The sequence below is a fragment of the Xenopus tropicalis genome, chromosome 1, assembly GCF_000004195.4.
Source record: "Xenopus tropicalis strain Nigerian chromosome 1, UCB_Xtro_10.0, whole genome shotgun sequence".
NCBI lineage: Eukaryota > Metazoa > Chordata > Amphibia > Anura > Pipidae > Xenopus > Xenopus tropicalis.
This window is the reverse complement of record NC_030677.2, coordinates 27484756-27499040: the sequence shown is the minus strand read 5'-3', so window position 1 is coordinate 27499040 and position 14285 is coordinate 27484756. Positions and strand designations below refer to the sequence as shown.

At 41.5% G+C, this 14285-nt stretch overlaps 1 protein-coding gene across 1 annotated transcript; it reads right to left on the bottom strand.

Annotated features, from left to right (window-relative positions):
- Positions 1 to 1038: 1038 nt before the first annotated feature.
- LOC101731252 lies at positions 1039 to 13276 on the bottom strand. Its single transcript, XM_031895342.1, has 10 exons — positions 12961 to 13276; positions 12603 to 12642; positions 10879 to 10992; positions 10432 to 10536; positions 7486 to 7539; positions 5478 to 5564; positions 4621 to 4704; positions 2935 to 2961; positions 2155 to 2448; positions 1039 to 1115 (listed from the first exon to the last, which is right to left on the bottom strand). Exons 2-10 carry the CDS (start codon positions 12625 to 12627, stop codon positions 1111 to 1113), a joined length of 795 nt encoding a protein of 264 aa, XP_031751202.1. The 5' UTR covers positions 12628 to 12642; positions 12961 to 13276; the 3' UTR covers positions 1039 to 1110.
- Positions 13277 to 14285: the final 1009 nt, after the last annotated feature.

The window sequence follows — 14285 nt, the reverse complement described above, 5'->3', positions numbered from 1 at the left end:
CTCCCTTTGGATAGGCAGTTTGTCCCACATAGCAGGCTCACAAGAAACAACTGTCCTCTCACAGGAGACACACAAGGATGGCAATCGGCATCATCAGGTAGCTAAGCAGGAGGCAGAACAATCTCTCTCTTTGGGGCTGAAGCTCAAATCTTGGCCCAAGCATAGCACACCACAGTCACTCTTGTTACTTGGAGCGTCTTTACTTTCCACGCTGCACTTTCACTCTCTCTGCTGCTCTCTCTTCTACTGGATCTGGCTGGCTCTTCAGCAGGGGCTCCTTTATAACCCCTGCTGGACAAGTGGATTTGACTCCAAAGCAAAGTTCTCCTTGGCTCTTTTTTCCCAGAGGTGCACTTGGGCTCCTAGTCAACCAGATTGCTCTCCAGCCTGTAACTGGGCTGGATGATGTCAAAGAAAATCAGGGGAAATGGTTTACTGATCTCCTACACATATGAGAAGCACAGGCTTAAAAACAATATTTTGTGGTAACCAGAGCCAACACATTCATCAGTCTAATGAAGTTGGGTGAAAGAGGACAGCCTCCTTATTGTCAGGACCTTGATCCCTGACAGTCACAATTATTATCCTCATTCCATGTGTTGGTCACCATCCACTTTCTGGTAGTTGGATCCTTTATGGCTGCAGAAAGGTAACATCCTTGGTGTTGGGATCCTTATGGAAAGTTATACAATTTGGAAGTCATTGTGAAACTGACCCACCAGTCTTGGAATGTTATTTCATATTGGTTCTATTACCTGCATTGTTTGACATGATATGATATGAGATATGAGGGGCACCTCACAATGCCTGATAAATGTATCAGTTCATGTGTATAGTGGGGGAATAAGAATTTTATAGGTCTGAACTATTTTTTATGTGGTTTATCTCTCATGTCCATGCTCTTGATTCATTGTTTCTTCATATTCCTTATTTATTTCGCTAGAGAGCCAATTCAAGCAATGTTTTGCCATTAGGTTCAAGGTCCCTTAAAGTTTTGGGCTTTGTGCTGTGGTTTGTAGACCTGTTTCATTCCTTTTGATGTTTATTGGAGAGAGGGAAGGGGAATTCTCTTCATCAATGTTGTTCCCCAAAAAGAGAATTGTCCTTGTTCTAGCCTGCAATGCAAATGAAACAGAGTTTTAGCTACAATATTATAGGAATTAAGGGTTGGTGCTTAGGCTGCCAGTGAGTTCAGAGAGGTGATAAATATAAATTATATATAAGAAGGTGCAACAAATCGAGTGCGAGTTGCAGAGGTCAGTCCTGTCCTTATCATCTGCCATAGGGCAAATACACTAGTATTCAATGCTGTTTTCTAACTTGTGCACCTAAATTACATTCAATATAGAGGATGGGTAAGGGGTGGGAGGTTAAATACCTCCTTGCCTTCCCCTTTCCACCCCTCATGAATACAGAGCTGCCAAATGCAGGCAGCTCTGTATTCAAGGGGGGCGGTCACAGGTCCAGGTGTAGAAAATGGAAAGTTGCTTCTCAATTACATTTTCATGAAAGAACCAGACAAAGTGTAAGTATTTTCAATCAAGGTAAATCATTCTGATGCAATTTAGCAGACTAGTAGGGGTTGGGAGGGGCACACCTACATGCCACCCACATGGTTGGTAAAGACTTGCAAAAATGATTCTACCTGCAGGACATGGAGAAACAAACAAAAACATGGATTTTGTCTGTTTTTTTGCAGTTTGCACCCTGCCCTGCAGATAGTAAATGACTTCTTATGTCTTGATGAAACTTAATACCATAAAGCAACTGCAGTTACTCTGCTGTTTTCTCCTTAATTTTAGGCCAGGGGGCCCCAAACTTTCTTACTTTAGAGCCACAGTCAAATGTAAAAAGACTTGGAGAGCAACAGAGGCACCATAAAAGTTAATGGAGGAGCCAAATAAGGGCTAAGATTGGCTATTAGGGAGCCTCTATGCACACTATCAGCTTACAGGGGCTTTATTTGGTAGGAAATCTTGTTTTTATTCAACCAAATCTTGCCCCCAAGTCAGGAATTCAAAAATAACTCCCTGGTTTGGGGGCACTGAGAGCAACATCCAAGGGGTTGGGGAGCAACATGTTGCCCTGAGCCACTGGTTGGGGATCACTGTATTAGATTATCAACCAAGTTCAGCCAGTCAGCAGACAACTTACTTGTTAAGTGTTTGCATTTGTTGCAGCAAATCCGCCTTAATTTATTTAAACTGGCCTCGTGGTCCAGCGTGATCAGCGCTTCTTCAATTTCACAGACTATTTGCTGCTTTGTGGGATTTTCATTATTTTCCCGCATTCTTATAATTTTATACAGTTTCTCCAGTTCATTATCTTTTGCATCTTTAATGCATTTTTCAACCTGATCATCAGTGAGATGTAAGAGACGTCCAACGTGCACTGTGGCCTCCTTGGGTATCACCATTATGATAGCATAGATTTCATTAGTTGTCAGCCCTAAAACAATGGATATGGTCATCGTACAATCTATAATCACAGTTAACAACAGTGCGCAACACAACTTGAAACAGTGGCAGGAGTAAAAGAATAAACAGTGTTCTGGAGAATCGTGTCCTTGTTCTCAACCCCACATTAATAGGGCAAGGTACCCAAGGAATCATTTAATATATCTATGTTGTCAAGGTGAGTGGCTTTTCCCAGGGTAATGTTCCCATGTTTGATACCTGCAAGAGGCCACCAGGCTGACAGCAGGGCTTTAGGGGGCAATAATGGAGGGGGTAGAAGACAGGGAAGAATATGACCATTCGATCAACTCTAAATATTTTCATTACAAAATGAAAGGAACCAGTATTGCAAAAACATGAAAAGCGTAAAATAGTGGTAAACTCTTATAGTATTAGTGCAGGTAAGTAGCCTCTGGCTCCTAAGCTTTATTGCTATCTATGTAATATTATAACTTTTAGGAGGAAAGATCACACTCACTTGCTTGAGCAGAACTGTTTTCAGAAGCTGAAATGAGGAATACAATAATATTAATATGCATGAAAAGGAGCAGGTGCATTATGGGACTAAAGAACGGTCATTTCAACTAACATTGAGGACATTCAATTTGAGATGCAATTCAGTTCAGAAAAACTTTTATTTCACTATTGATCACGTTAATTTTTTATGGGAAAAACTTGGAACTGAATTAAGAGAACATTTTTTCTTCTTGAACTGAATCTGGTCTATAAGTTTTCACATGATAAACCATGAGATAACGTTTACACTGATGCTTCTTCAGTATAAGTCTTTTTTTGGTCTTGAACTATGGTATAGGGGCAACTGTACAAGACATGGATGGGGCACTTCTGTGTATTCAGCAGGCATTGGGGCTAAATGTTACTTAGGGGCAGATTTATCAAAATGTGAGATTAGAGCTAAACACAGAAAAATTCACCCACTTTCTATTCATTAATTTCTATGGGATTTTTAGAAGCGTATTTAGAAAAGGGTGAAAGTTAAAGCTCACCATTTGAAAAAAAATCCCATAGGAATGAGTAGAAAGTTGGTGAATTTTTCTGTGTTAAGCTCAAATCTCACATTTTGACCCTAAATGATGACTTTCTTCTTCTTCATGGTGTGAGAGACACAGTGGGGCTCATTTATCAACACTGGGCAAATTTGCAACAAATTTGATTGATTGCCATAGGTCAATGCCCATGGGCAAATTTGCCCAGTGTTGATAAATGACCCTCAGTAAATAATATTACTGTTTTATTGTATTTTCCACCAGTATTAAAGGTGGGGTACAAGTAGTACTAGGTAAACTGCCTGGTTTTGCAGCAAGTAGTGCTGTTTTCTTGTTAGTGGCTTAGGAAAAGCCAGATAAATGAGTCCCTGGAGTGAATGGTGGAAGAGTAGGAAAGACCCTCCGTTCTGAACTCCAGTTAATGTTTCAGTTGGCCAGCTGTAGGGAGCTGCCTGATTAGGCTGCAGGAGAGCAGCAAATAAATGGGGTTACACAGTGTTGGTTGAGTTGTGTTGGGGTTGGTAGTTGACAGAGTGGGGTTCACTCTCAGAGCAGGGAGGCTGCCTGCCTGTGTGAGGAACTCCCAGAGGAGCTTGGGGAGCTGCCTGCCACTGCGAGAAACAGAGGGACCCGTGACCAGGTGTATGAGTGCCGGAACAACAAGGCTTGGTGAGAAGCCAAAGTGTGCCAGAAGCTGGTGAGCTGGTATCCCTGGATGAGGGAGAGTCACTGTGAGTCACAGGTTAGAGCCCCAAAGAAGGGACAAATCATGTTTGCTGATGTTTATGTTGGGAAGAGTTTGCCCCAAATAAATTTGTGTTTTTTGCCTGAAAAAGTGGTGTCCCTGTCTCTGTGCTCCTGATCCTCTGCTTACCTGCCTGCCATAGTTAATTTCCCCCAAAAATTACGTGTACAGGCAGACAGCATGTCATGGGTTTCAGTTAAATATACTTCTTTAGTAATCTTACTATATTTATGAACAAAACATCTGTTCCCTGCACATTCTTCATTTTTAAATATGATTTAACTACATTATATTTATAAAAGAGACCCTATTTAGTACAGGTTGAAACCCAGACCAGCAGATTTTATAGGTGAAGTTAACCCATTAAACACAAAATATCAGGGAAAAGAGTAAAAAGTGACAGTTAACATACATTGCTGTGGGACGTGTCCTCTGGTCCAGCAAACCCGGCAATAATATTGACCATGTATCTTCGATCGTGCAATGGTCAGAGAAGCTAGGATTCAAAGAATAATACACATAATTGTAACAGGGAAAGCAAAGTATTTATTCTTAAAAAATATTTCTGTATGCAAACAATAAAAAAATCAAGGGTGAAAGAAAGCTGATGCAATAGAATACAGTAGCTATTCCCTGCCCTAAATGGGGCTTATTAACACATACAGTATGTGACTTACTGTACTAAACCCATAAGAAGAGAAGTCCCATGTTGTTTGAAGTTGCCCACTAGCTTTTCTGATTCTCTTTGTCTGGGGTGTCAGTGGCACCGCACATGCTCAGTGTGTTACAGACATTTACAGGCTGCTGCTAAATCATATTGGACATTGTCTAGGGATCAGTACACTGTGTTTCTGCCTATAATGCCACCAGCATTGAGCATGCTGGTCAAATTTTCTGTTAGGATATAAAGCAACGCGTGACATTGAGATTTAAACTTGCATTTTGGCTCCGGATGAAGAGTTGAATATCATAATAACTTTAGGTAAGGGAATTAGAAGAAAGTGAATCCTTTTAAAGTGTCTCTCCACCAACCTACAAGGGATATCTGGTACAAGAAATAAGTATTTACAATGAATCCCATCAAAGCTGCCTTATAGTCTCTGTGCCATAAACTCTCTCCAGTCTCTGCTTTGGTTTCGCTATGGGGACCACCCCCTACAGTTGGGGAAACTTTGGTCAAATGAAATGGCCCTTTCATAAATAGGCAGGCACCACTCTTTAGAGCCAGATGATTATCACAGTATCAAACCTGCTACACCAACAACTTACGGTCTGAATCTGTTGCACGTCTTGCAGGGGGGCGAACGTTGTTGTCATGGCTGTGAAATTCAATGGCCCTTAGCGGGAGTGGAGCTTCTGTAACATCAAATATGAGATAAATGAATCCAGTCTGCATTAGATACAAAGTTTCCATCTTTGCAATGCATTTCATGTCAACATTTATTCAATATTATAACGTGGTGTGCCCAATACAATGATACAAATATAAATGAAACATGTATTCCACCGCATAGTATTGAGGGACATTGCATTCTAGGAAGCCCCTTGCTGGAAACCGACAATACTGAGATGGATTCATGGTGCCTGATACTACTAGAGCTTATGCACATACGTAGGCTCAAGGCACACAGGGCATGCTTGCTGCCAGGTTTGGGCTTTTCTCCAACAGCTGAATGCCAGCAATGAATACATGCCTTGTGCCGTGGGTAGAGATGAGCGAATCTGTCCTGCTTATTATTATTTTATCACTTAGCCATAAAATTCGTGAAACGGCACAAGAAGATTTGCAAAACGGCGAAAAATTTGTGAAACACATTTGTCACACTATTTTTTTTGTCGTCCACATCTTTTTTGTTGCCCGAGTCTTTTTTTGTTTTTTTTGTCGCCCGTGTTTTTTTTTTTACGCAACCGCGCCCAATTTGACGCGTGACAAAATGTTTTTTAGCACGCCAAAATTTTCCGCTGTGAATTTTCACAGAAGTTTCACAAAACAATTCGCCAATTGCGAAATGCAGAAATTTGCAGCGAATCCATGCCTGGTGAAAAAATTAGCTCATCCCTAGCCATGGGCTATACAGTAAGGGGTATGTTTATCATGCTGTGTAAAAAGTGGAGTAAAACATCACCGGTGATGTTGTTTATAGCAGCCAATCAGACGCTTTGATTTGATTTTCTAACTGTTGAAATCTAATTGCTGATTGGTTGCTCTGGGCAACATCACCGGTAATGCTTTACTCCACTTTTTTCACAGAATGATAAATATACCCCTTTGTGTTCCTGCAGCACATAAGCTATAAGAGATGATAAAGCTTTGGTTGGACACACATATAACTATAGTGTTGTCAGCTGCATTTCACTGGGGCCCCAGCAAGTTTAATTTGTAGAGCCCCCTGTGCCATACAGTACAGTACTAAATATGTCTGGCAGACCATAGTAATGACTGGGCCCCAAACAGCTGAACCGCATATACCTCTCTGATGATGGATCTGTGCAAATACCCCCCCTCAAGTGACTGATTGGTTACTGACAACTAACAGCTTAGAGAGCTGTAACGGGGGAAGTAGTGTTCTGGCCATTATGTTAGACATCTGCCCACTCCAGCCTTTATAGATTACATTTTTGCCTAACTAACTATATTGAAAACATTGTTTATTTTGCACAGTCTATCTATTTTACCCAGTTTCATTTCTACACTGAACTGCTCCATTAAGGCCCCACAATCTGAAATATATTGTATAATTCAGGAGAACATGGGCATATATTTATTAACAACATAAATCACTGGATCTTAAACTGTTTGTTTATTGAATGTGCTAATACAGCACAATAGAAACCAAAGGAGTTGAGCAGCCGCACAACAGATGGAGTTGCCGTACTCACACACACAGTGCCACCTTCACTGGTTACCAGGAACAACCTCAAGTGCGTTACCAGGGACCAGCCCTACCCATTACAGATCCAACACCCAGTAGAGCTTATCTGATTCGCTATAGTCAGCTTTTCTCCTTGGAGACACATTCCTGGCTGAAATCGACCCAGGACCCCATGCAGAGCGGCAACGCTAATCACCGCACCACCATTACTACAGGTCCTTCACACATCGCTCCAGCCATGTTACTCTGCTGAGTAACAACCACCTTACAAAATACAAGATACATCATAATTTGGCAAAAAAAATTTAAACTAACATCCCTAAATGTCACATGGTTTTTTTTTTTAAAGACACATTAATAATGTATTTGTTTTTCAATACCAGATTGGAAATGATTCTCCTTACCTCTATTATTTTGCATGGACTGAGTGATGTCAGGACTACATTCTGCTGTATTTTCTATAGAAAAAAAAATAAGCAACATAAAATTACAATATTTAACATTCAGGAGACTTTGTGACTGCAAACAACCCGTGGCCTCTTGCCCCTACTGGTCGTGAAAAAAAATACAGAATTTCAGAGAATTTTGTTGCACCAAGTCAGTTAGTACAACTCTTACCTTCCAATTTGTGACTGTATGTTACCCAACCACTTAGATTGTAAGCTCTTCGGGGCAGGGACCTCCTTCCTACTGTGTCTCATACTACCTGTGTATTTATATATATATTTATTGTATTTATTATAACACTTGTCCTCCCTGTGTGTAATTTTGTATATTGTAAGATTGTACAGCTCTGCGTACCCTTGTGGCGCTTTATAAATAAAGTTATTCATACATACAACTTTCTAGCCATATTAAAGTACATATCTGTTATCCAGAATAAACCCAATAGGGCTGTTCTGCCCCCAATAAGGGGTAATTATATCTAAGTTGGGATCAAGTACAGGTACTGTTTTATTATTACAGAGAAAAGGGAATCATTTAACCATTAAATAAACCCAATAGGGCTGTTCTGCCCCCAATAAGGGGTAATTATATCTTAGTTGGGATCAAGTACAGGTACTGTTTTATTATTACAGAGAAAAGGGAATCATTTAACCATTAAATAAACCCAATAGGGCTGTTCTGCCCCCAATAAGGGGTAATTATATCTTAGTTGGGATCAAGTACAGGTACTGTTTTATTATTACAGAGAAAAGGGAATCATTTAACCATTAAATAAACCCAATAGGGCTGTTCTGCCCCCAATAAGGGGTAATTACCGTATATACTCGAGTATAAGCCGAGTTTTTCAGCACCAATAATGTGCTGAAATAGGCACCCTCGGCTTATACTCGAGTATGTATGCTGGCTCACACTACCCCGCCCCCCCACTTGGAACTATGTTCTGCCCCCGAGCGTGCCATCGCTCGCACCCCTCCTCCCCCTGGCAGTTCATTCTGCGCAAAAGAAAAATAAAAGCAATATCACCTCACATCGTTGTCACCAGACGCATCCTTCTCCAACCGGCGTGACACGTCTGCGTGCTGGGGCAGCGCACGGGGGAAGTGGTGCACACGGCGCGACAAAGGGATGCGCCGGATGGGGAGTCAAGGCTTGTGCCTATGTGACATTCGTGCTGGGGCTGCACACACACGTCGCCGGTTGGAGACTGATGCATCGGGGGTGACCGAGGATGTGAGGTGATATTGCTTTTATTTGTATTTTGCGCATAACGGCCAGGGGGAGGGGGGAGGTGCTAGCGATGGCACGCTTTCACATACGCCCCACCAACAATGGTGTCTCTGCTAATGCCTTCAGCACTCACTTCACCTCCTGTCAGTGGGTTCTTCTGTCTGCCAATCAGAACTGTGCCCACCCCAACTTGGCATGTACCTACCCCTACTGCTGGCCAAATGGCTGGTAAAAACGGAGCCATGGCTTATTCTGCACAGAGAGCCTTATTGTGCCCATTGTGTACTGATCAATATGACTAGGAGCTGCCATACTGCTCTGTTGCCAGTGTCAATGCCCAGGGATGTACCCAGGGGCAGACAGGACAGCAAACAGCAGTTATTTACCCCAAATCCGACCCTCCCCATATCCAGTCTGATACCCACCCAGTGGTGCTAACCCCAGAACAGAAAATATGTTTATTAATATGGTAGTCATGTAAGCACTTGTGAGTGTCCTTTTATTAAATAATTTGATTATTGAAACTTGGCAGTAGCGGCTGTATTTCCCACCCTAGGCTTATACTCGAGTCAATAAGTTTTTCCAGTTTTCTTAGGTAAAATTATGTACCTCGGCTTATACTCGGATCGGCTTATACTCGAGTATATACGGTATATCTTAGTTGGGATCAAGTACAGGTACTGTTTTATTATTACAGAGAAAAGGGAATCATTTAACCATTAAATAAACCCAGTAGGACTGTTCTGCCCCAATAAGGGGTAATTATATCTTAGTTGGGATCAAGTACAGGTACTGTTTTATTATTACAGAGAAAAGGGAATCATTTAACCATTAAATAAACCCAATAGGGCTGTTCTGCCCCCAATAAGGGGTAATTATATCTTAGTTGGGATCAAGTACAGGTACTGCTTTATTATTACAGAGAAAAGGGAATCATTTAACCATTAAATAAACCCAATAGGGCTGTTCTGCCCCCAATAAGGGGTAATTATATCTTAGTTGGGATCAAGTACAGGTACTGCTTTATTATTACAGAGAAAAGGGAATCATTTAACCATTAAATAAACCCAATAGGACTGTTCTGCCCCCAATAAGGGGTAATTATATCTTAGTTGGGATCAAGTACAGGTACTGTTTTATTATTACAGAGAAAAGGGAATCATTTAACCATTAAATAAACCCAATAGGACTGTTCTGCCCCAATAAGGGGTAATTATATCTTAGTTGGGATCAAGTACAGGTACTGCTTTATTATTACAGAGAAAAGGGAATCATTTAACCATTAAATAAACCCAATAGGGCTGTTCTGCCCCCAATAAGGGGTAATTATATCTTAGTTGGGATCAAGTACAGGTACTGTTTTATTATTACAAAGGAAATTAATTAAAAAAATTGATTTATTTGGTTTAAATTGAGCCTGTGGGAGATATTAATCCCATAATTATGAGCTTTCTGGGTAAAGGATTTCCGAATAACTGATCCCATACCTGTAGTACCATTTATTTCTATGAGATTTGAATGGATTCCTTTACATTTGAAGGCCTTAAGGTCTGATCAGAGCAGATACATTACAAATTGTTTCCTAATCCTAATTGTCTTGTAGAACCACTTCCAGCCCATGGACCTCTAGGTGGCCCTAACCTATTCCCCTAAAGCTTAACACTAAAATATCTTACCTTCAATAACAGAATGGAAATGATTCAACTTTTCTTCAATTGTTTGGATCAACTGACATAAATCATCAAGCGACCGTATTTCCAGGTGAGGCTCTGGTGCCACCGCTATAGAAGAAGAAGTAAGAAAGTTAACGCTATGATATTTAACATTAGCTAAGAAGATCCTTCAATGTTGCTTGCAAATACCTTACTGGTAGTTTAGCCTCATTGTTTCTAAAGATTTTAATTGTACCAAGTCAGTTGTTACCGCTAGTCATATCAAAGTAGTTCCACTCACTTCTATAAGGCTTGAATGGATGGCTTCAAATGTACTGATATTTTGGTCTGAGTTGAGCAGATATATCTAAGGGTTGAACCAGGATTCTGCAAATTTCACCATCCCCCAAATCTACCCCAGACCTAGTTTCCTGCACAGGTTTCGTGAGCTCGAAAATGTAATAAATGTACCTTCTAGTATAGGCAATTTGAAGAGGTGATACAGGGAAGCCTCCGTGATTTTGAACCTGTGTAATAGGCATTCCACTTTTGGCAAGAGTATGCTCTTGAACCTGTCATTTAAATCTGTGATAGATATGGAATAAAAAAAAGAATGCAAATATAACAGACAAGAATAACATTTTATGACAGCTGTTTATGCAATAATTTATTAATAGGTGCTTAGTCTAAAAATGGTACCATGCTCTATGTTTAAAGGGACACTGTTATCACAATATTGAGTAATATAATAAAATGCACATAGTTTGCAGGAGATGTAGCAAGCTATAGCAGCCAATCAGCATTGAGGGGACAGAGAAGGGTCCAACCTCGGCTACATTCCTTGAATAGTACAGACAGTTGAGTTGGGCCCAGCAGCACGGGGCATTGCAAGGGGCAGATAGAGGGCTGCCAAACTCTACATCTTCCTGTAGGTACAATGAGTGCTGGTAACTAGTGAAATGTTCTCCAGTATAACACAATTTTAATGGAGTTGTAAACTAAAGACTAACATTTTGCAGAATAAAGAAAATATAATTCTATGCACATTTGCATTGATACTTCGACAAATATCCTAAAACCATATCTGAAACCATTATGTTTACCATTATGCATCATATAAACCATTATGGTTGGAAAGTTGATTATTGTAATTATTGGGTCCTTACTACTGGGGACTGGGAAGCCTACCCGTTCCCCCCTTTCCTCATAAATAGAGCGCTGATACACACAGGCAGCACTATATATTCATCGGAGGGACCCAGGTCTCTGTGCTCTAGAGCAGGGATCCCCAACTTTTTATATCCGGGAGCCACATTCAAATAGAAAAAGTTTTGGAGAGCAACACAAGCATGAAAAAAGTTCCTGGAGGTGCCAATGAGAGCTATAATTGCTATCCTGTGTTGAGTGGAAGCCTACAGAAGGCTCTGTTTGGCAATTACACTGGGTTTTTATTCAATCATAGCTTGTTCCCTAACCAGAAATTCAAAAAGGCCACTGGGAGCAACATCCAAAGGGTTGGGAAGCAACATGTTACTCCTGAGCCACTGGTTGGGGATCACTGCTCTAGATTCTAAAGACCAACACCAATTCTGTTATGTGCAGGGGAGGTCGCAAAGTGCAAAACATCATGGGCTGCACCCTTGTTTTTTGCCACTTTGAACCCTGCCCTCCACTTAATAAGAGGCCCCTTATGACCTGCTTATTGCTCTTGATGTATTTTTATGCACAGGCATATGAAAGCAAAGAAAAGATAATGGTCACATTTAACCCAATTTCAATAGAGATATTTATTTATTTTTTGTACATTTCTCAGTTTATGCTCCCTTGAGTACAATGGGCTTTGATTAGACCACAGACAGAAGACTTCAACAGTAATTTTGCTATGTAAGGTCAGACATAATTGTCAAATGAATGTGTTTGCTGTTACTGCTATTTCAAATGGCTTAATGCCCAGAACTCCTAATCTGTCCTGTTCTGTTCTACCGCAGGCCTTTCTTGTTTCACTTTCCTATTAACTCTCCATACCGACTCTCTAACTGCTATGGGGATGCGTTACACAATGTACACAGTAAAATGAACTCCAACCATGAGAAAGTATCAAAGGCAATAATAAGACAGTTTCACATAATAACGAAGTACCGGAGTACTGTATATTACAATAAAAGTGTTGGTGTTGTTCAGAGGAAATAACTTACCTCCTTCTACCTCCCAAGAGGCCATATTGTGTGATGAACTCTACAAACAAAAACAGTGATTATTACATTCTGATGTATAAATATGAAATGGGGACTACAATGTGAGACCCCCCCCCCCACACACAATCTTATACTTTGCTTTTTGCAGTGTGTTTTGTAAAGTGATAAAAGATTGTAACAGGCCTTGTAACCCATAGCAACCAATCAGCATTTTGCCATTTACCAGTCACCAGCTTGAAAGCAAAGCTCTGATTTTGTTACTAGGGGCTACTGGACCTTGAAAAACATTACCCTAAATGCTTTTTCACCTTTGTAGAAGTGGGTGGGACTAAAACCTGTAGCCAATAACAAAACTTACCAACTCCAACCAAGTCAGCAACTAAATAGGTGAAAGCTCTATGATGCAGATCTTGATAGATAACATGAATCTGCAATAAATACAGGCAAGAAAGAGTATAATGATAGGGTGAACCAGAGAGGAGGCAATAGACTTACGGAATTATTGTATAAGGAGGCCTGCTGGATAAGGAAATCATAAACATTAAATTCATTTAAATAAAGAATATGATCTTAACCCAATTTTTAGATAGTTTGATCTGCTTTGTTTTTAGCTTTTATGTTGAATCTATGTTTTTATCTTTCGCACATCCTCTTTAATGGATCTCACGACTTCCACACTGGAAACATTGATGTTTTGATGTGTCAATTTAACATATATTTGTAACTTTTTGTAATGATTGATTGGGGTGTGTGTATATATATATATATTATATATATATATATATATATATATATATTGTGACATGCTGAATGCCTGTACACACAATTTTGGGGGAATTAGCAATGGTAGGCAGGCAGGCATGCAGAGGATCTGGAGCATAGAGACAGGGACACCAAGTCTTCAGGCAAAACTCAGGTTTATTAAGGGCCCATTCTTCCCAACAGAAACATAAAGACAATAGTTCATACACAGTTCAGGGTTTTGAGATGTCCCTTCTTCAGGGTTCTCACCTTCCAGGGTTGTTTCCACGCTCTGGAACACTCAGGCTTCACACTAAGCCTTGCCGAGCCCTCTCAGCACTCATCCGTTGGGTCAGCACTCCCTCTGCTCCCTGGCAGTGGCAGGTGGCCCCCCCAGCTCCTCTGGGAGTTCCTCACACAGACAGGCAGCACCCCAGCCCCTCTGGGAGTTCCTCACACAGACAGGCAGCACCCCCAGCTCCTCTGGGAGTTCCTCACACAGACAGGCAGCACCCTCAGCCCCTCTGGGAGTTCCTCACACAGACAGGCACCTCCCCCAGCCCCTCTGGGAGATCCTCACACAGGCAGGCAGCACCCCCAGCTCCTCTGGGAGTTCCTCACACAGACAGGCAGCACCCTCAGCCCCTCTGGGAGTTCCTCACACAGACAGGCACCTCCCCCAGCCCCTCTGGGAGTTCCTCACACAGACAAGCACCTCCCCCAGCCCCTCTGGGAATTCCTCACACAGACAGGCAGCTCCCCAGCCCCTCTGGGAGTTCCTCACACAGACAGGCAGCCCCCCCAGCTCCTCTGGGAGTTCCTCACACAGACAGGCAGCACCCTCAGCCCCTCTGGGAGTTCCTCACACAGACAGGCAGCACCCTCAGCCCCTCTGGGAGTTCCTCACACAGACAGGCAGCCCCCCCAGCCCCTCTGGGAGTC

Bases quoted from the DNA above. Each gene is read 5' to 3' on its own strand.
- LOC101731252 (XM_031895342.1), bottom strand. From the start codon at position 12,627: ATGGCCTCTTGGGAGGTAGAAGGAG. The intron at 4,705-5,477 runs GTAAGTTGTTGG...TTTGAATCCTAG, and splicing joins ACGTGCAACAGATTCAGACC to CTTCTCTGACCATTGCACGA. The intron at 2,962-4,620 runs GTATGTTAACTG...TCCTCATTTCAG, and splicing joins AGGACACGTCCCACAGCAAT to CTTCTGAAAACAGTTCTGCT.